General features: G+C 48.3%; 1 protein-coding gene across 1 annotated transcript in view; it reads right to left on the reverse strand.

Moving 5' to 3' along the window:
- LOC309714893 (SCO-spondin-like) overlaps nucleotides 1-20,315 on the reverse strand; it is a 101,163-nt gene that overhangs the window by 28,123 nt on the left and 52,725 nt on the right. The window contains exons 81-110 of the mRNA XM_082547621.1: nucleotides 19,831-20,001; nucleotides 19,522-19,722; nucleotides 19,326-19,416; nucleotides 19,010-19,230; nucleotides 18,779-18,925; nucleotides 18,482-18,648; nucleotides 18,185-18,330; nucleotides 17,317-17,537; nucleotides 17,192-17,227; nucleotides 16,888-17,052; nucleotides 16,493-16,699; nucleotides 16,215-16,382; nucleotides 15,943-16,077; nucleotides 14,825-15,062; nucleotides 12,492-12,644; nucleotides 12,352-12,398; nucleotides 12,093-12,263; nucleotides 11,836-12,012; nucleotides 10,527-10,682; nucleotides 10,327-10,454; nucleotides 9,831-9,970; nucleotides 9,603-9,649; nucleotides 9,322-9,525; nucleotides 7,973-8,134; nucleotides 7,173-7,289; nucleotides 6,925-7,063; nucleotides 6,597-6,793; nucleotides 6,320-6,490; nucleotides 5,966-6,093; nucleotides 5,710-5,864 (exon numbers count right to left, since the gene is read on the reverse strand). Of these exons, the coding sequence (XP_082403747.1) occupies nucleotides 5,710-5,864; nucleotides 5,966-6,093; nucleotides 6,320-6,490; nucleotides 6,597-6,793; nucleotides 6,925-7,063; nucleotides 7,173-7,289; nucleotides 7,973-8,134; nucleotides 9,322-9,525; nucleotides 9,603-9,649; nucleotides 9,831-9,970; nucleotides 10,327-10,454; nucleotides 10,527-10,682; nucleotides 11,836-12,012; nucleotides 12,093-12,263; nucleotides 12,352-12,398; nucleotides 12,492-12,644; nucleotides 14,825-15,062; nucleotides 15,943-16,077; nucleotides 16,215-16,382; nucleotides 16,493-16,699; nucleotides 16,888-17,052; nucleotides 17,192-17,227; nucleotides 17,317-17,537; nucleotides 18,185-18,330; nucleotides 18,482-18,648; nucleotides 18,779-18,925; nucleotides 19,010-19,230; nucleotides 19,326-19,416; nucleotides 19,522-19,722; nucleotides 19,831-20,001 (4,606 nt within the window). The remainder of the gene's footprint in view (nucleotides 1-5,709; nucleotides 5,865-5,965; nucleotides 6,094-6,319; nucleotides 6,491-6,596; nucleotides 6,794-6,924; nucleotides 7,064-7,172; nucleotides 7,290-7,972; nucleotides 8,135-9,321; nucleotides 9,526-9,602; nucleotides 9,650-9,830; nucleotides 9,971-10,326; nucleotides 10,455-10,526; nucleotides 10,683-11,835; nucleotides 12,013-12,092; nucleotides 12,264-12,351; nucleotides 12,399-12,491; nucleotides 12,645-14,824; nucleotides 15,063-15,942; nucleotides 16,078-16,214; nucleotides 16,383-16,492; nucleotides 16,700-16,887; nucleotides 17,053-17,191; nucleotides 17,228-17,316; nucleotides 17,538-18,184; nucleotides 18,331-18,481; nucleotides 18,649-18,778; nucleotides 18,926-19,009; nucleotides 19,231-19,325; nucleotides 19,417-19,521; nucleotides 19,723-19,830; nucleotides 20,002-20,315) is intronic.

Raw genomic sequence — 20,315 nt, forward strand, 5'->3', positions numbered from 1 at the left:
AACAGTCAGGACCCCTGCCTGTCGGCGGCTACTGCTACGAGCGATATCCGTCATCCGCGAGCCTCCACAAGCTGGGCGGACATGATGGAAGAAGAATCCACGCTCATGCCCCCATCGTTCGAGGACCTCCTCGATCAAAACGTGGGCGAGCCGGGTGGCGAGGACGCGGAGGGCGATGTCGACTCCGACCTCCTCGACCTGGAGGACATGGATGAGGAACAGGAGGATGACTCTACCTTTCCTCCCCAGCAGTCCAGGCCACCGAGTGGGGCTGAAGTTGCACCCCTGGTGGACAGCAATTTGTACGAGGTCTGCAAATGGGCTGCTGCCAAGCTAGGCATCCCATGGCCAGCCGCCCAGGATGCCGAAGGGGCAGAATGCAACCTGTATGACGGCAAGAGGCTCCCACCAGCCTTGCCGCCATCAAAGCAGCTTCTGCCAGCAGTCCCGGCCTGCATGAAAGAAATGAGTCGCTATTGGTCAAGCCCTTTTAAAAGCAAGCTTCCGACCAAGGGCTGCTCTAAGCTTGAGATCCAGGGGATGGGTGAACTGGGGCTGACCGAACCCCCAGCAGTGGAGCCTTCAGTGGCGTATCACCTTCACCCTAACCGCAGGGCAATCTCAGCTTCTTCTAGCATTTCTTTGCCCAACAAGACAGATCACCTCACGGCATCTATTTATCAAAGGACGTACAAATATGCTGCACAGTCAGTGTGCTCGCTTAATGCAGTCACACTGCTATCAGCATATCAGGCAGAAATTCTGGAAGACATGGGCCATCAGCTTGACTCAGGTTCCCAGAACCCAGTCCTCTGGGATGAAATCTGCGTGGTTAATGATCTCATTCTTCGCTCCTCCAGGGGAGCAGTCCAAGGGTGTGGCCGCGTTATGGGCCTTGCAGTCTCGGGTGAGAGAGCCTTGTGGCTAAACCTGTCAGGCCTAGGTGATGCTCAGAAGGCTGAGGTCATGGATGCAGCCTATGACCCAACCAAGGGTCTCTTTGGCCCAGCCCTGGAGAGAATGAGAGAAACAAGCACCCGCAGAAAGCAGGAGGGAGAAGCATTCAACCTCTGCTTACCCAGAAAACCTAACTCTCAGCCCCAGCAGGTGCCAAGAGCTGGCTTTGCAGCAACAGCAGCAGCTGTGAGAGGGAGACAGAGTGGGGTCAGAATGCAGAGAGGAGTAGGAGGCCAGCAGGGTGCCCACCAGGCCAAGGTAGAGAACCAAAGACCTTGGGGCAAGCATTCCTTTGCAGCAGTTGCTGCAAAGAACAAGCCGTCAGACCCCGGAGGGGAAAAAGAAGCGGTCAGCCTAGCAGCACACCTGCAGCATTCTGTGTCACCCCTATTTTCTTCCCCAAAGAGAAGGAAGGTGTTAGAAGGGGTAACCAAATCACTCCAAAGTTCAGGGTCTCCGGAAGTTTCCAGTTCACCAGGAGCACCCTCTCAGTCTCCTCCTCCAGTTCAGGGAGGACAGACTTGTGGACATATGGAGCAGTGTGACAAAACACTTCTAAGCACTCTGTCTGTGTCACCAAGCACTGCCCAGAGTCACCAGACACTTCACTGTGGTTTGGGGGTAACAAAAGAAATAAAACGTGCATTTCTGCAGCCAGGCAGTTTGCCAAGGGCAGAATGTCCCCCCAGTTTCAAAATAAAAACAAAAGAAAATCACTGCAATTTGTCTTTGTTCCCAGCGGGGGGAGCTCACGCTCTTCCCGAGGGGGAGAGCCCCAACTCCTTCCGGGACACAGGGGTGACGTCACGCTACCGCGTCTTCAGAGGCCCGCTCGCAGAGCGGCTGGAGCGGTGGCGTGCATGCGCAGTTCATCCCTGGGTCTTGTCAACCATTTCCCATGGTTACAGACTACAGTTTGCGGCAAAACCCCCGAGATTCGGTGGAGTGTTAGCTTCTGTGGCCAGTCGCGATTCAGCGAATGTGCTGGAGGAGGAAATATCCTCCCTGTTACACAAACAGGCGGTCGGAGCGGTTCCGAGCGAAGAAGCTCAGCAGGGCTTTTACTCCCGCTATTTCCTCATCCCGAAAAAGGACGGAACGTCGCTCCGTCCTATTCTGGATCTGCGTGTGTTAAACAAGCATTTGAGAAAGTACACGTTCAGAATGCTCACACACAAGACGCTTTGTCGCTCAATTCACACAGGCGATTGGTTTGTTACAATCGACCTATCAGACGCATATTTTCACATCGCCATTTATCCTCCACACAGGAAATATCTCACGTTCGCTTATCAGAGCGTAGCGTACGAGTTTCAAACTATCCCATTCGGGCTATCCTTAGCTCCAAGGGTGTTTAGCAAACGTGTGGAGGCAGCGCTGTCTCCGTTAAGGAACAGCGGCATCAGAATATCCTCTTACATAGACGATTATCTAATATGCTCACGATCGCGAGAGCAGGCGATCAAAGACTCCGAGGTGGTGGTGAATCACCTCACGGAGCTTGGGTTCACAATCAACCTGGAAAGGAGCCACTTGGAACCCGCACAGTTTACAGAGTATCTGGGGCTCAGAATAGACTCCATCTCTTATCGCACTTTCAGAGCGGAGGATCGCATCCTTCACTCACTGTCTTTCCCGTTTTCAGCTGGGAAAGTCGTGCGGTTCCGACTCTGTCTCCGCCTCCTCGGCCTCATGGCCTCGGTGATATCGGTGGTACATTTGGGGCTGCTTATGATGAGAGATTTTCAGCGGTGGGTCGCTTCTCTGCAGCTGTGCCCTCGCCGACATCTCAATCGTGGTGTAAAAATAATGCAGCCGTGTATCGCGGCTCTCCGGCCTTGGAGGAGCCTGACAGCTCTCGCGGCGGCGGTACCTCTCGGGGCAGTATCATCCAGGGTGACGCTGACCACAGATGCATCCCTGTCAGGTTGGGGTGCGACTATGATGGGCAGAGCAGTGAATGGCGTTTGGTCACAGAGGCTCGCTCTGAATCACATAAATGTGCTGGAGCTCCACGCGGTGCTCCATTTTCTGCCGTATCTCCGGGGTCAACATGTTTTAGTGAAAACAGACAACTCCACTGTAGTTGCTTATATCAACCGCCAGGGCGGCACCCGTTCCCGGCAGCTACACAGGTTAGCCAGGGAAATAATTATGTGGAGCAGCACTCGGCTCCTCTCCCTTCGGGCAACTCACGTGCCAGGAATTCTGAACAGGGGGGCGGACCTCCTGTCCAGAGGAAATCCACTGTTCGGAGAATGGAGGCTTCACCCAAAGGTGGTGGAGCAGATTTGGCAGAGATACGGCCGGGCTGCCGTAGATCTCCTCGCCTCACGAGAAAACACACAGTGCCCCCTGTTTTTCTCCCTGTCAGACGCACATGCGCCACTGGGCGTGGATGCGCTGGCCCATCCATGGCCAAAAACTCTGCTGTATGCTTTCCCTCCCCTCAGCCTGATCTCCCCAACACTGATCAGAGTGAGGGATCAGGGGCTGTCTCAGATTTTAATAGCTCCACGGTGGGCATCCAAACACTGGATAGCAGAAATCATCCAGCTTCTGGTGGACGAGCCATGGCCACTCCCCATCCGCAGGGACCTACTGTCTCAGGCGCAGGGGGAGATATACCATCCCCATCCAGACCAGGTTGCTCTCTAGGCCTGGCCCGTGAAAGGTGGAATTTGAAGGCAGCAGGCATGCCTCCGAAGGTTATTGAAACCATTCAGAATGCCAGAGTCTCCTCCACTCGTTCCATTTACAGCAGTAAATGGCGTGTTTTTGAAGAGTGGTGCCATGAAAAGCAGATTATCCCTTTTCAGTGTTCAGTGGTGGAGCTGTTGTGTTTTCTTCAAGACTTGCTGGACAAAAGGAAAGCCTTTTCCATTATAAAGGTCTATTTAGCAGCTATTTCAGCCTGCCACGTGGGGTTTGGTGATAAACCTGCCGGGCAGCACCCCCTTGTATGTCGCTTCATGAGAGGGGTGCGTCGAACGCTCCCAGTTTCTAGACCACTGGTCCCTTTATAGGATCTGTCAGTCGTTTTAGACGCCCTCTCCCACCACCCCTTTGAGCCTATTGGGGCAGTGGGGTTGAAGTTTCTCTCTCTTAAAACCACTCTGCTGTTGGCTCTAACCACAGCCAAGCGAGTTAGTGAATTACGGGCTCTGTCTATTCACCCCTCTTGTCTACAGCTGGCCCCGGACTCACTAAAGCACTCCTGAGGCCTAACCCAGCCTAAAGTGCTGGAAATGTCATACAGGTGCTCTACAGTAGAGCTCCTGGCTTTTCACCCCCCTCCATTCTCTTCCGAGAGGGAGCAGAGGCTGAACACTTTGTGCCCTGTCCGGGCCTTGGGGACTTATGTTGACAGAACAGCTGGATTCAGGAAGTCGGATCAGCTGGGCCTCCCCTCACAAGGGCAGGCCCGTATCACGCCAGAGGCTAGCTCATTGGATTGTAGAGGCCTTTGCTCTGGCTTATAGCTGTAAGGGCTTGCAGCCCCCCCCCCCCCCGGGACTCCGAGCTCACTCCACTAGGGGTGTGGCCACATCCTGGGCGTTGTTCAGAGGTGTATCAGTCCAGGATATTTGTGCGGCAGCAAGCTGGGCTACGCCGCACACGTTTGTCCGGTTTTATCGGCTGGATGTTGCACAGTCATCCCTGGCTCAGACGGTGCTGGATTCTGGTGCCTCAGGTTCGACCTGAGATCCTGGAGTAGCACTGGAGAGTAGCTTCGGGAGCTGGCGCAATCCGGGAGTGGGCCATATCTCCCATAGTGAAACACCGAGCGAAGTTAGAAAAAGAACGTTGGGTTACTTAACGTAATCCCTGGTTCTTTGATAACAGAGTGAGGTGTTTCACCAACACTTCCCTCCTTGCTTAGGCACGGAAAGAAATCCGCTTGGAATGAGTTAGGAGGAGCTGGTCGGCCGTGTTAGTATGAGGGGGCGGAGCCCTGAGCACGACTCGACAGGTCTGTCATAGACAGACGTGGTGTCATTGGAGCTTCCGTAGTTGGTCACGCCGAGGCGATTCCCCATAGTGAAACACCTCACTCTGTTATCAAAGAACCAGGGATTATGTTAAGTAACCCAACGTTTTCTTTTAATTAAAGCAAAAATAGACAGTTGGATAAAATCGACCTGACTCGGGCAGAAATGATGTTCATGAACAAGTTACCAGTCATTTAACTGACTTTATTTATGGTGTGCCTCTTTATTCTGAAGAAATACTGAAGAAAATGTAGCAAATGTAACGTTAATTGCTACAATTAAATGTCTTGGATCAAAATGAAACACAACAATGAATAAAACATACATTTCTTTGGGTTGGAATATTGTTAGAAACATTAGAAAAAAAATCAAATCATCGGTCGAGTCATTTTTAAACTGCGCAGCGTGGATGCACTGCTTCTTCCACAGTGCTGTTTTACTCTACTCGAGCACTCTGCATCGTTTAATCTCCCATTTGTGCACTTTTCACTGTGTCTGAGTGCTTTCTGTCTAAAATTCACACAAAATCTTACTCTAATGAACACATCAGGAGCAACTGGGGATTCAACATCTTGCCCAAGGATACCTGAGCAGCTATTGAACCACCAACCTTCTGATTAGTAGCTGACCTGCTCTACAACCTGAGCCAGAGCCAGCCCGGAAATGTAAGAGCCACATATTACAGTTTTACAGCCGTTGGTTCAACTGCCTACAACACGACTCAGTGAATGACTGGACCACACCAACAGTAGCAGATCACCATGTATTGCAGAGGTGCTGGATGGCCGCTCCCGGGGGCAGCAGAGCTTCCGTGAAGTACTCGGAGCTGACATTCCAGCTTTGAAAATCAGCCGGCAAAGAGAGCGGCGAACAGGGACAGTCAGCGTGAGCCACACAGGAGCCCCTGTGCAACACCTGCAAAGGGCACGATGACACAATCAGTTAGGACTCACATCTGCTGTCCAACCACACACACACACACACACACACACACACACACACACACACACACACACCTGTCCAGGAGGGCATGTGCACCCCGGCGTGCAGGGTCCAGGTAAACACTGAGTGTGTGGCCACAAGTCCTGGCAGGTATACGGACAGGAAGCTGAACAGTCACTGGACACCTGCGTGCCGGGACACTCTGCAGGAACATAAAGCAAATGACCTCACTTGTAACAGGTCGGCGTGCAGACATGTGCGCTGATATATTTACTTCGTATTCACTTTGTTTGTTATAATTAATATAACTGTAAACATCACTCGTTAGGACTTTGATGAGCTGACTGACAACAGTTTCACATCATTTGAACTCAAGGGGTATCTCTCAGTAGACACACAAAGTGCGCAGTGTTGTGTGCTTGTGTTACCGGGCAGGCAGCTGTTGGTGTTACAGACAACATGCTGTTCAAGTGGCCCGACACAGGCTGTCCCACCGGGCTCTGGCTCTCGGAGGACCGTCTTGTTCCGCAATGACAACCCACCGTCACAGGAGGCGCTGCACTCGCTCCAGGCCGACCACTCACTCAGCAAACAACCCGCTGCAAAGAGAGGCGGCGAGTTAAGCAGAGATTAAGGAGGTAAGGGGACGCCAGACTTGCAGGTAAAATCTCAGGATCTTGGCTGGATATTTTTTCTATGTCCGACCTGGACACGACGGCAGATCACAGATTTCTGTTTGCGTGACTTCGGCACAGGGCGGGCCGCCCTCTGTGTCCTGGCAGCGGCGCGTCCTGGTTCTCCGGCCTCGCTCACATGAAGCTGAGCAGGCGCTCCATGGACTCCAGGGCTCATAAACTGGACAGGGAAGCTTGGAGCACACCACCGTGCCATGCTCACACACACTGCACACGGAGGGGCGTTACGAGAAGTGAGACGGAGCAAAGTTTATGAACTAAACGCTACAAAAATTTGAAAAACTGCTTTATTAATCCCAACTATGACCATACTTCAGCTCACAGAAAGCAGTTCTCACCAGGTGTTACAGTCCACAGTAAACTCCTCTTCAGGGAGGAACTCCAGCGTCCCGTTGCCTGATGGGATACCACAACGACATTCTGTCACTGGCACGCAGCGGCCATCTTGCAACAGCTGTCCTTCTGGACACCGACAACCTGAGGAGACAAAAACCAAAAAAAGAGACGGAAAAGTAAAGAAACACAGAGAAACAATGAATTTCACGTAATGAAAGTCTAATATTAGGAAGATGTTATCCATGGTTACCCGGGTGACAGGCTCCTTGGAGACACTGCACATGCTCCCATAGGTCAGTGCAGCTGCGAGGACACTTGTTGGCACAGCTGTCCTGGGAGGCTCGATCCCTGTCCTCACAGCGCTCACCTGAAAAAGCAAAGAAAACCATGCCTGTGCTGCAAAATGTGACCTGACGTAGAAACAGAGTTCAGCACGGTGGTGGTGGTGTGATGTGTGCGGCTTGTAGCTGTAGCTTTGTGACAGACAGATAATCGTAAGGACAAAGTTTTGTCTTCAGTCTGATTTAGTCTTTTAGTACATCCTGATTTGTTTTATTTCAAACAGCTTCAGAACTAATGGAACTTCCTATAAAATTCTTCTTTTTAAGCTGTAAAGACGTTTGGTTAGAAATTCATTGAATCGGATCATTTTCCTCTGTGTGTCGTTTTATATACGTTTTACTTGTACGTCTGATTTCCTCTCACTTCTTTCCAAGAATGTGCAGAAGTTCCTTCAGCTGCTGAAAAGAAACACTAATGACTTTGCATTAGTTCAAAGTGAAAACACACAAATGTGTTTCTAACAAACCACGCTGACACAAACAACATGATCATCTCTGTCCGGCTCAGCCTCGAAGCCTTCGAGGAAAACATTTTCACTGCGTGTACCAAAACTTCCAACAGCCTTAATTTTTAGGGGCTTTTGCAGTCATCTCCATTCACATATATATCAACAAATTGTGTAACTAATGTTATCTTTGGAACTGAACTTATGAACTACACCACTGATGTTGCCTGTTGGCTTTGCTCTCTTTTTAAGCTCACATGTACCTGGGCAGAGGGCCGTGTTGCATCCTTGGGTCTGGGTCTCTTGGCTCCTACACTGGGGTCCTGCAGGAGAGGCCAGGGGCTGTCTGTAGCGCTGCCTGACTCCACCGCTGCACGGCTCAGCACACGCTGTCCAAGCACTCCACCCACTCCACTGACACACATCTAGGAGAGCAGAGTGACTATCATAACTAACCTAACCTTGGTATTATCCGCATTAACAGACTGACAGTGACAAATACAGAAACTTTAAGTGTTTCGTTTTAGATGATGACGACAGAGCGACAAACACAATGTGTTTATTTGCTGTATCATTTATAAGTAAGAGACACATTTTAGTTTGTTCTTGCTGAGCAGTATTTACTCACTATGACCAAGAACCAGGCTTCAGTTGTTTGACATGCAAATTAAGCTGGGACAGCAGTCATTCAGAGCCATTCGTGTATAAAAAATGGATGGATGACAGAGTTAAATTTGAGCTGAATCATCCTTTGCACGCACATAAAAGCAAAGCTAACCACACATGAGCATTTAACCTGTCCTTTTCTTCTCCTTTGGGGAATAAAGTGAGTCAGAATAGCAGGAAAAGCCCATTTTGCACTGATTAAGGCCTCTTAACTGTCTGCTGATGGCAGCTGTGACTGACACACAGTAAACATTTTCCCTCAGAGACTCCACATGTCAGAATGACATCGCTCTCGTCACTGGATCCAAAACTACATACATTTATTTAATACACTGAAACAGTTTAAAGGTTTGCCTGTTTATGACTTGGACATTATCGGTGTCTGCAGTCGTTTATTCCTCGCTGTGTGTGAGACTCCAACTGTCTTTATTTAGATGAAAAGAATATGCTTTGAAGTGCACGCATTTATTTCAAAACACAATCACCCCCCTTTCCTTTCCAGAGAAAACCGCGCTGCAGTCATTTCATCACCCTCTGACCGACTGTGTAATTCATTTTTTTCTTTGGAGCCGTGCTCGTCGAGCCCTGACTCATTCACCCACTGTTTGCATGCAATCTGTGTCAAACTTTTACTGAGAGGGTCTCAGACAGAGCACAACTGTGGTGCCCACAAACACCCAGACCCTGTGGAGGAGGTGCAGTTTGTGCAGTTTGTTTATGGTGTGAACGTCCTCCAACCTCAATCCGACCCAACTTCCAGGTGCACAGTGCAAGTTTGACCTAAAAGAATCTTGCAAAGGTCAGTATGAGTTTGCAGACAGCAGTAAAATCTCTAACATAACACAGAACATTTACTTTTGCTGCTCTCTCCTCAGTGACATCTGGCCAATAAGACGACTGAATCCTCTGACACGAAACAAACTCTTGGTGTGAGCATCTTTGTTACCTCTGCAGATGTTAGCATCTGGACATGGCCTCTCCTCTACCAGCAGTCCTGGACACTGGCTCTCCTCCTCTTTAGAGACTGGAAGACCAGAATCCAGGTCCAAACAGGCTCGAAAGCGCCTCTGGATCGACACCATCTGCGAGCTGTTGTGCTGCAGCACGCAGGGAGAGCACCGAGTCCAGCCCGACCACTCGCTGAGGACGACTGAAAGAAGGAGAGAAAGAAAGATTCAGGTTCACCGTGTTTACAGAGAACCTCGTTTTATTACTCTGCTCTCTTACCTTCACATTCTCTCATGTCGCACTGCAAACTCCCATCGTGACAAAGACTGGAGGACAGAGAAGTCAACAAAACGGACAATAATAACAACCTGTCACAGCCCAGGCAGCATAAAAGACAAACTGCACACACAAGCTGGGAATCACAAAGAAAGAGCAGAGAGTGACGACAACACTGTGAGAAAACATTCATGTCTCTATCAGCAACAGGGGCTGATAGAGACAACTGACCAGGTACTGCAGCCTATGGTGACCGTGGCCCCCTGTGGGACGGTGACAGGCGTGGGTGGATCTCCTGGAGCTTGGTGCTGCAAGTGGATGCAGCCACATTCCTCTGGAGGAACACAGCTCCCATTATACTGCAGCAGGCCCTGGAAGGAAAAACACACATCTCAGAGGAAAGAAGAAACAGCGCAGCGATCGGATCTGTGTCTTGGTCATAAAGTACAGCACATTTGTCCTGTGTTGTGCTCAAATCACGTGCATTGAGATGCATCAATGTAGAATTCATACTTCAGGCAAATGTGCTGTTTGAAGCAGCTTAAGATCCAAAAACCAAACCAACAAAACGCAGCTGTTAACACGTGTTGCATTATTTGCTAATCATATTTGTTCTTAATGACCAGAAATCAAAGCAAAACCTCCAAAGGCAAAGTGCGTCTTACTGTATCCTACTGGTAGTGTCCAAAAATCATAATTAAACTCAGCAGCGTTCATTAAAACTCACCTGTGGACAGTAACAGCCAGGTGTGCACTCGCTGACACCCAGACACAGATCTTCACGGCCACGCAGTTCACACTGCTTCTCACAGGGAGCGCCACACGACGAGTACACAAACGGGGCTTCGCAGACTTCTAGCAGGAAAACACATGAAGAGGTGTAGGACCAGAGTGCAGCTTAAGCAGCTCTAAGGGTAATGAACTCACCATCACAGCGGCTGAGACCGCATGCCCGGCTCTGCGTTTCCACAGGAGTGCACTGTTGGCCCCTGGTGGGTGAAGAGAGCGCTACACGGTAACGCTGCTGCCTCTGGGACGCACAGGAACACTGAGACCAAACGCTCCACGCTGACATGGGACAGCCTGCCAAAGCAACGAAAACATTCAAGTGCGATTCACGAGCGCTTGATGTCATCTGTGAGTCGCTTCAACACACAGTCGGCTCTTCAGTTAATCGCATACTATGGCATAATTTTAGAAGTCAAATACCTGCCCACCTTCTTCTACACTGGCTTCAAAAAATGAAGCACAATAAAAAGATGAAAGTCAGTGAATCTCAAACAGTCTGGAAGCTTCTCACAGTCTAACACAGGTTTGAATGCGAGGCTCCAAAGCTCTGTGTAGCTCTACTTGTGCTATTTTCTCTCATATTTCACATACTTCACTTCCTGCCCTTGTGTATTTCCTGCCCGCCCTCATTTCTTCTGCCAGATCATCTTTTCCCAATTTGCCCGGTGTTCCAGGATTTGTTGGTAGCATTAGTAATGTTAAGGGTCCGATTTGTTTTCTGTGACACCGATACCCTGTACACTGAGCTCTGTTCACTTAGTAGAGGCTGTACCTACCTGTCCAGCTTCACTCAATAAAACCTGCAATGCACATGTGTGCAACACAGAAATCAGCAGATGGACAAGTGAAGTTAGTTTGACTGATTTAATATTCTCTGTGGCAAACATCTGCAATCTGTGTCCTATTAGCTCCAGCAGTGTGAAACAGACTGGGATCAACCACTAAAACATTTTTTGCATATGTGACTTAACTCTTATTTTGCGCAGCTGTAACTTTACTGCACGGCTTCGTCCTGCGGTGTGAGATACAGCTCAGCAGGTTGCATATATGAAATATATTCCTTCAACAGAAAATCTATACCATACTAAGTCACTATGGAGACCTAATAATGCAATGTGACGCTAAAAAACAAAGATCCAATAAACCCTTTAATGTCACTCTGTGGTTCCCCAGTCTAGTCTCTAATGTTGTGTCCCTACATGTACTCTGGTCTGTGCCCATATAGCTCATTACCTAATAATATATTAGAATAACTCTGTGTTCATCAGTAACAGTCACTGCAACTATGTCCAATCGTTTAATGAGCTCAGCTGAAGTTCCTCTAATTACAATGGCTTCTCAGAAATGCTGAAGACACACAGAGCCGTCAGCTGTTCAGAGACAAACAGCACAAACAGCGATCGTGGCTGTTAGTCTGGCTTCAGTGCTGCCAGCATGACTCTTGTACCTGGACAGGGCTGTTTGTAGCACAGCTGCGTCTCCACGCGGTTCCTCTCAGCCTCGATCTCAGGGGGACACGCCGCATCTCCTCCCTGCTCGCACACACACGCCCTGTGTCGTGATACAGACCCCGCCCCGCACGTCTGGGAGCACGGTGACCAAGGAGACCAAGGGCAAAGGTCATCTGTTGATACAAGAGTAAATGAAATTCCCTTTGATTGGAGAGAATATGTGGCTTTTCTTTCCTTGCCTTAAGATACAGACCCAGGCACGGAGGGGTCTGACAGTCCTGTGTTTCTTTCTCTGGCCCGCTGCAGTGAGAACCATTGTTTCGTGGTGGGGGGTTGATGCAGGCGCGGGTTCGAACATGTGTGCCCCGACCACAAGTCGCTGAGCAGTCAGACCACACCGACCAGGGGGTCCAAGCACCGTCCACTGGAAACAGCACAAAGGATTTTCACAACTTTCTTTGCAAGGACTTCAAACATCTGCGACACTCTTTCACAGAAACACGGCGACGCACCTCTGCAGTCGATGTCTTGGCAGAAAACTCCCTCTGGAGTGCACGTGCTAGAAGAAACACAGGCAGAGCTTCCAGCACAGTATCACTGACATTTCATTTTTGTCATTAACATCCATATCCTCTGTCCTTATCTAACGCACCATTGTTTACATTCTCCTTGGAGCCAGGTGTCACCCACACTGAGCGTCTGGTTGTCAAGGAGACAGAGAGGCGGGCAGGTTCCTGGACTGCAGGGTCTGTGCTGGACCTCCTCAAAGTGGCAACGTGTTCCCTCGGTGTCTGGGGTCAGAGACCTGGCACATAACACGAACAGCAGGTAATCACAGTGGAATACACCGAAAACCAGTTTAATACCACTGCATGTATTTATATCCACAGATACACTGCAGAACCAAAGACAATGAACCAACCATCACGCTCTTTTCACGTTTCATATATTAAGATTCACAGTCAGGGTTCAGAAAATCATCAGCCTTTAGGTGCTCTGAAAACTGCAGCGCAGGATCCAGTCCAGAATAACCTCTACCCCCATGCTGTGAGACTGAAACTCTGGCTCCGCCCCCTAACCTACTAGACTCCATTATTGTTTACATTGCTGACTTACTGTGGTAGCAGGAAGCCTGGATCACTAATCTGTTACTCCGTGACTGCTTTCATATGTGATTTAAAGTGTTAAATGTATCTTATGCTATTTGTAAATTCTAAGATTTGGAATTAGCATTGAGAACTTGCAGTACCATGGAAACGAAGCTATTTAACTATCCATCAGGAAGGTGTCTGATCAGCAGCAAATTCATTCTTTTGAAAGAAATGCTTTCAGCAAGTGACGCTCCGGCTCCCGCAGAGCCCCGATTTTATCTCCTGACACGGACAAAAGACAGACGACAGAGTTAATCGTCACACTGACTCAGACAACTCGAATCAACTTTATCCTTAATTCAGCAATTACAGAAGACAAACACTGGAGTAGAGATGGACCGATCCGATATTACGTATCGGTATTGGTCCGATACTGACGTAAATTACTGGATCGGATATCGGAGAGAAATAAAAAATGTAATCCGATCCATTAAATATCAAAAAAGCACCTCACAAAACTTGCAACACGGCGTAACTCGGCTCATAACCGTAGCACGTCGGAGCAGTGTGCTCAGTGATAGAGCGGCTGTGTGTATTTGTAGCCTCACTACCAAACCAGCATTTCATCTCTGAAGTGATCCCAGAGAGAAGTAAAGCAAGTGTGTAAGTTCATCTCTGAATGTTTGTAAAGCTTAACAAGCGATATATGGAGCGACTGCCTCTCTCTCTCTCTCTGCTGCTGCTGCTTCAATCGTGAAACTGATCAGTGATCAGCTGATCGTCTCTCTTCTTTGTTTTTGTCTCACTTTGCACCAGAAAGAGGAAACCAGCGGCTGAACAACAGCAGCACGTTTAAGCTTGATCAGCTGTTGTTAGAATTTATTTAATATTACTTTCTACTCCAGGATCTTTTTCTACAGCTGACGGCTGTAACTGTGCAGGGGCGGATCTAGCAAAGTGTAGCCAGGGGGGCCGATAGGGCATGAACAGGGAAAAGGGGGCACAAAGACATACTTTTCTTTCTTATTCTCATTTAAAATGTCGAGCTTTCAATAAATAATTATCTGACTCTTACACCCAAAGTTTTAATCTGATGTTAAATATATAGAAGTCCATTACTGCATATAGTAACTGTTAAGTCTAATATACTAGTAAGCTATGTACTTTTTCCTTTGGGAAGATACCATCTGTGCAGTCTGCAGTTCTGTAGAAGAAAGATGTTGAATCTATTTTATTATTGTAGAAAAATTATTGATTTCTGTGCATTTTTTCTTTTTTCACACTGCATCAAATTAAAGTTGATTACGTTGATTAAGCATCATGAGGTGGAGGGGGGGGGTTCCTTATTTTTTTTCCTGGGAGTTTGCAAAGTACTCTTTAAAACACCAGAATAGGGAGGATGGAGCAGGTTTAAGTTTATTAGATTGATCAGTGTTGCTGAACTATGAAATATTTTGTTGTATTTTTTTTTGCATACAGGTATAACAGAATAGCTTTAGTGTTGTTGTTTTTTTAAACTTGAGTATGAACTTATACAAAAAGCAGCAAGATATTAAAAAAACAGTTTTATTGATTAAAAAACACTATATCGGATTCATATCGGTATCGGCAGATATCCAAATTTATGATATCGGTATCGGACATAAAAAAGTGGCATCGTGCCATCTCTACACTGGAAACAATATGATAGATTTTCTGATCGTTATGATCTCCGTCTTGTTGTTAAAGAGCGTACCACTTAAAACCTGTTTAAAATCCAGTTTCAGATTTGTAAAAAAAACTTTCCTCCGTCTGGATCCCATTTTAATGTCCAAACACTGACGTGCTCAAACAAGAATTTAACAGTTTACAAAACAAACCATGTCTCCTTCGTCCAGGTCCCAGGAGACCTCACCTGTATCTGGTTCTCTGGCCCTGTCCACAGGAAACACTGCAGGGAGCCCAGCTGGACCAGGAGCTCCAAACACAGGTAGCCTGGCAGCTGTCATTGCTGCAGAGCAGCTGTCCGTCAGAGCAGGTGCAGTTGTTGCAGTCCACCTGATGCGTGCTGCCGGCCACCCAAATCTGCCCCAGTGAGTCCACACAGTCACACTGCCACAGCTGCACACACACCCCGTCCTGCTGCAACTGACCTAAACACACACGTACAAAAGATACGCAAACCACGATTCATGCTAATGAAAAAAAATGAATTCGTTTTAACAAAACAATTCTAGATGCAAATCTCATCACTTGGCAGCAGAATGACGCCTTGCACTGCACAGCTACTCTGAAACATCATCTAAATGAGATGTCATCTTAATGGTCCACAGGGCCATTACAGAATCACCAGTTAAACCTGTTGTTGTTGATTTCTGCCATCATATTTATTGTTGGGGAATTCTCCCAGACTCACTTTAAGATTTTTCCTCGTCTCACTCCTATAATGTCTTTGGAAAAAACTAAATTCTAATACTTGTGTGATGTCGAGCCGGTTAGGTTATTTATCTTTAAAAGATTTAGCCAGTTTTAAACAGTGGAAACAACTCTTACACCTAAATAACCCAACCAAGGTCAATCAAACATCAACAGAATATGACTGGCTGCCTGATAATGCTGTTAAACTGAAGGCCTGTGTTACCTGTTACAGTCCGCTCTGCTTTTGTTTTACCACTGATGAGCCACTCAGTCTGTTCCAATTCAACAGTTTCTAACTGGAGTAAACACCATTTGTAACTGAATTACGTCTCTTAGAAGGTTCTACTGAGAACTGCAGAGAACTTTTACGCTGAGTCAGCTGTGTGCAGATATCTTGGGGGATCCCGTGCACATGTTGGGGATTCAGGACTCTAGGAATTTGTATATTCTCAGAACCCCGAATCCTAAAGAAGGCAGAGGAGTTATAACAAACCCATTTCTAGACGCGAAGCGATTCTCTCAGTGGCGAGCACAGAACAGTTTAGGGGTTAAATCAGTGCCAGGAGAGGAACTTTTCGGACAAAGACACGCACATATGAGGTGTGACTTGTGTACCTTGAGGGCAGCGGCAGCCAGGCTGACATTCGCTGTTGGTCTGGCACTCTATGCCCTGCTGGAGGTCTGAGCAGCGCTGTGGACACTGGCTGGCACACATCACAAACTCTTGGCCTGGTGGGCACCCTCTATCATCTGACAATACACAGACAGCAGTTCCTGAGTTTTGCCATGATGCTATCTGCACAGGCTGAACACACACTCCTGTAGATAAACAGCCATATGCTGGAACAATGAGGAGCCAAACGCAGGACGTGGTAGATCAGACTCACCGCACGGTTTGGTGTTGCAAGGTTTCACTTGGTTCTTCTCTCCTGCACACTTCTTTCCACCATTTTTGGGTGGAGGACTAGAGCAGGAGCGAGTGCGTATCGAGCGTCCGCCGCCGCAACGCTTATCACAGCGCGACCACGGACTCCACCGGGACCAGCCTCCATCAACTACACAACATCGAACACAAACGCAGACCAGTAAGTGAAAAATGAAACTCTCTCTTTGGCTTTTTAAATATTCCTTCACTGAAGAGTTTGAACTGATAATTACAGCTGACCTCTGCAGGGTTTGATGTTACAGAAGCGATGCTCCACGTTTCCTCCGAGGATGTCCTCGCACCACGAGCCGTTTGTTCCGGGGCTCAGGAACGTTCGGATCCTCTGCTGCTGACCCACGCCGCAGGACCGCGAGCAAGCGCTCCACTCTGCCCACTTGGTCCACGAACAGTTCCTTCGCACACACTCGGCCTCTACACACACCTCGCCTCAAAACAGAAACACAAAACACATAAGCTTGGTTGACGCTTGTATTCATCAAAGCAAGAACCACACACGCAGCTCCTGCAGTCATATCAACTGAGCACTAACTTGTACTTTATATTATAGTTATATAAGGCAACACAAACTGATTTATTAAATAAATAGAGGCAGGCAGACAGTGGGCGTGGTGTACCTGGACACTGGGGCAAGTTGCATGCCTTCTCTTGGTGAGAGCTTCCAGAACAGGCTGGTGTCACACACTGTCGATGGCGGGACTTCAGGGCCGGGCTGAGAGCGTCGGTGCAGGTCTTTGTGCAAGGACTCCACGGCGACCAGGGAGAGAACCCAGAGTCCTCCTCTGAGGAGATGGAAACGGAAAGATGATGAAATACAGAGAGGATATTTAAGATAAGAAAAGCCTAAACAGCATGCACAAATACAAGAAAATGGCAACCAAAGGAACAGAGTCAAATGAGTGCACAGAAAAGTGAACCTACCCGGTGTGGCTGGTTCTTCTGTTGGAACAACAGTAGCTGGAGGGGAAAAGCAGCTTTTCATGAATCTGACCTTCATCCCTGAAATACACATATTACACGTGTTCTACAGAATCTCTCCAAAGTACCTGGACAGTCAGGGGCCTGGCAGTAGGTCGTTTCCCTCCGTGGCCCCTGGCAGTCTCTCCCTCCACGGGCCGGGGCGGGCTGTGTGCAACCTCTAGAGCGGGTTTTGAGCCCCAAACCACCGCAGGATAGTGAGCAAGGGCTCCAGGGGCCCCAGGAAGACAAAGCACCGTGTACAGGACAGTGCTCCAGAGAACAGTTCCACCTGCCGTGCACACACTCGCTACGGGGAACAAAAGGGGTAGACTGGTGGTGATTTTCCATATAACAGCAGTTTTACACTGTTTTATACGTATGACACAGTTGGCATCGCTCCCACTGTGTCACAACAACAAATGTTTTCCATTTCTTACTCAGTACAGGATTGTAGCTGCGCACCAGTTCAGGTTGTAGCTGTACACTGTGGTAGATGTTCTCAAAGTGGGACCGGTGGACTGTGGACAGGCCAGTTTGACACTGGAAGTCTTTATTACAGGGCCACAGTGCTGGAATGCATCCATCCTGTGCTTTGGCGTTATCTTTGCTAATAAGAAGAAAGGCCTGCCCTGAAGAATGGGCTGTCTGGATATCAGCAGGTTTGTATAAAACCAGCATCAACTGTTCAGAATTAATGACTCAGTCAGATCTGAATGAGGCCATAAAATTTTGCTCTCAACTCAGTCCATCTCAAATGACAACGGTGTCATTCCTGTGATAACGGCTTTGCAGTGATTTCCATGGATACTTCGACGTGTCCACGGTGCAGCCCACCTCTCCCACTTTGATAGCTGCCCCCACCTGAACGGGATGTCACGACTACTTTGGAAGTAGTTATTTAAAATATGTTTTTTTTTTTAAATTGTAATATTATTCCCAAAGTTCTCTGCTTACCAGGCGCTGCAGTCATGGACAAACGTATCTCCAGACTGGAGCTCCATATCCTCTGAGATGTTATGAAACAGCAGGGATGCGACTGGTGTCACAGAGACGCTCTGCAGAGAGGCCAGCAGCTCTTTATCCACCAGACATGGACACTCCTGAAACACACCAAGCACAAACACCCTCTAAAGAGAAGAAACTGCATCAGTTTGAAATGATCTTCTCAGTGGTGCATCATCATGCTCTTCATTTTCTGTGCTGCACTTTTAAAACGTCACATGTCTACTACTGAAGTTACTCTGAACCCACCGACAAGCAGAGTCCACGGTGCTGGTAGGTGTGCACGGGACAGTGGCAGCCTTCCTCGCAGCCGTCAGCGTAGCATCCCTCCCTGCCGCTGACCTGAGCGCAGCTGAAAGGACAACCTTCTCCTCGTTCACACTCCCTGTACAGCCTGCCAGGAGGGCAGCCCACCTCTGCAGAGCGACATGAAGCCCACGCAGCAACAGCAGTTAAAGACACTAATTAAACAGTCCTCCAACTGGAGCAGTGTAAATATAACTTTGCAGCATGGCTACAAATACTGCACAGGAAGCAGACGCTCACCGAGGCAGACGTGGGTGTTGCAGATCTTGCTCTGACGACCGCTGCACGCTGGAAGGCTGCAGAGACGAGAGCGGTACTGCTGCCCTCCACCGCAGCTGACCGAGCACTCGGACCACTGAGACCACGGCAACCACGGGCCCACTGACTCTGGAGACACAATACAGACAGACATCACACATGTAACAATGCAGATGGTAGTGTAAAAAACCTAGATGAGCCCGTCATGACTACCTGTGCACAGGTGCGTGTTGCAGTCTCTCTGCTGCTCAGCATCACCCAGGCAGCCTCTTCCGCCACTCTGCGGAGACGGATTATCACACAGGCGCCTTCTGAACTTGACTCCACCGCCACATGAAAGAGAGCATTCAGTCCAGGCTCCCCATTGGCTCCAGCCACCGTCGACATGGCAGCCGGGGACAGACTGACACTGCAGAACGCCAGCCTCACACGAGCTGAGATTAGGTCGGGAAAAAACATTATGTGGCATTTTTTTTTGCTATTCGAACATTAAGAGTGAATTAAACCAAAATAAGAATCAGCTGCTTACCAGTTTTTGCAGTCACTGATAATTTTCTCTCCTGGATTTGCAAACAGCCAATCAGATCCACCGGGCCATAGCCACGATGCATTGCTTGAATCTGCACAAAAATAGACCGATCAGAGCAAATGATCACACTGAGTGGAGTAAAATGTTCACAGTCTAACACGCTGATATTTACAAGTTAGCAAAATTAGGATCAAACCATTAGCAGAGCTGTTGTGGTATTTGCAGCGACACTCCTGTCTCACCACACACACTCCGTCCTGCAGCACCGTGTCACCAGGACAACCACAGGTCGCGTTACACTCGGGGGAGTCCAAGCACTCTGTGTCACCATGGAGATCTGAACAGGAGCGAGGACAGGGCTTCCCACAAGGCCATTCTTCCTGGCCTCCACCACAGTCTGAGAACAAGGTTTGAATAGAATTACCATCCACATCGTTTTTTAAAAGTGGAACAGTGTTTATGCAGTTCTACGGTCAAAGTGAATGAAACCCACAGCTATGCTAACCTGAGCAGATGGTGAGATTTTCACTGCAAGGGCGGCTCTGCCTCCCCTCTCCCAGACACGGCAGACCGCCGAATCTAGCAGGAGGACTGTTACACTCTCTGGTCCGAGTCGACGATCCTGTGCATCCATCACACTCTGACCACATGGACCAGGGACTCCACGAGCCATGAACTAAAGACACAGTACGGCAATGAGAAGAAGAAGAGGTACAACTACTCTGATGTAACTGAGAATCTGTAGCTGGAACCAGAAAACCAAAAAGAAAACCGACACAAATTAAAATATTAATATTTGAAAATATTTGAAACGGTCGAGGCTATAAGTAAGAGACAAATGCACAGTGATTAACAACAGTAGCAAAACAAAACTGTAATATCTCAGTGAGAGAGAAAAGTGCAATAACAGTAGGTCATTTTTCAGCATGACACAGAAATCTGTATAAATGCTATAAAATCAAAAATCCTAGCTGACTTCCATCTTGAGTC

The sequence above is a fragment of the Aulonocara stuartgranti genome (assembly GCF_965226115.1).
Source record: "Aulonocara stuartgranti genome assembly, chromosome: 9".
Taxonomy (NCBI): Eukaryota; Metazoa; Chordata; class Actinopteri; order Cichliformes; family Cichlidae; genus Aulonocara; species Aulonocara stuartgranti.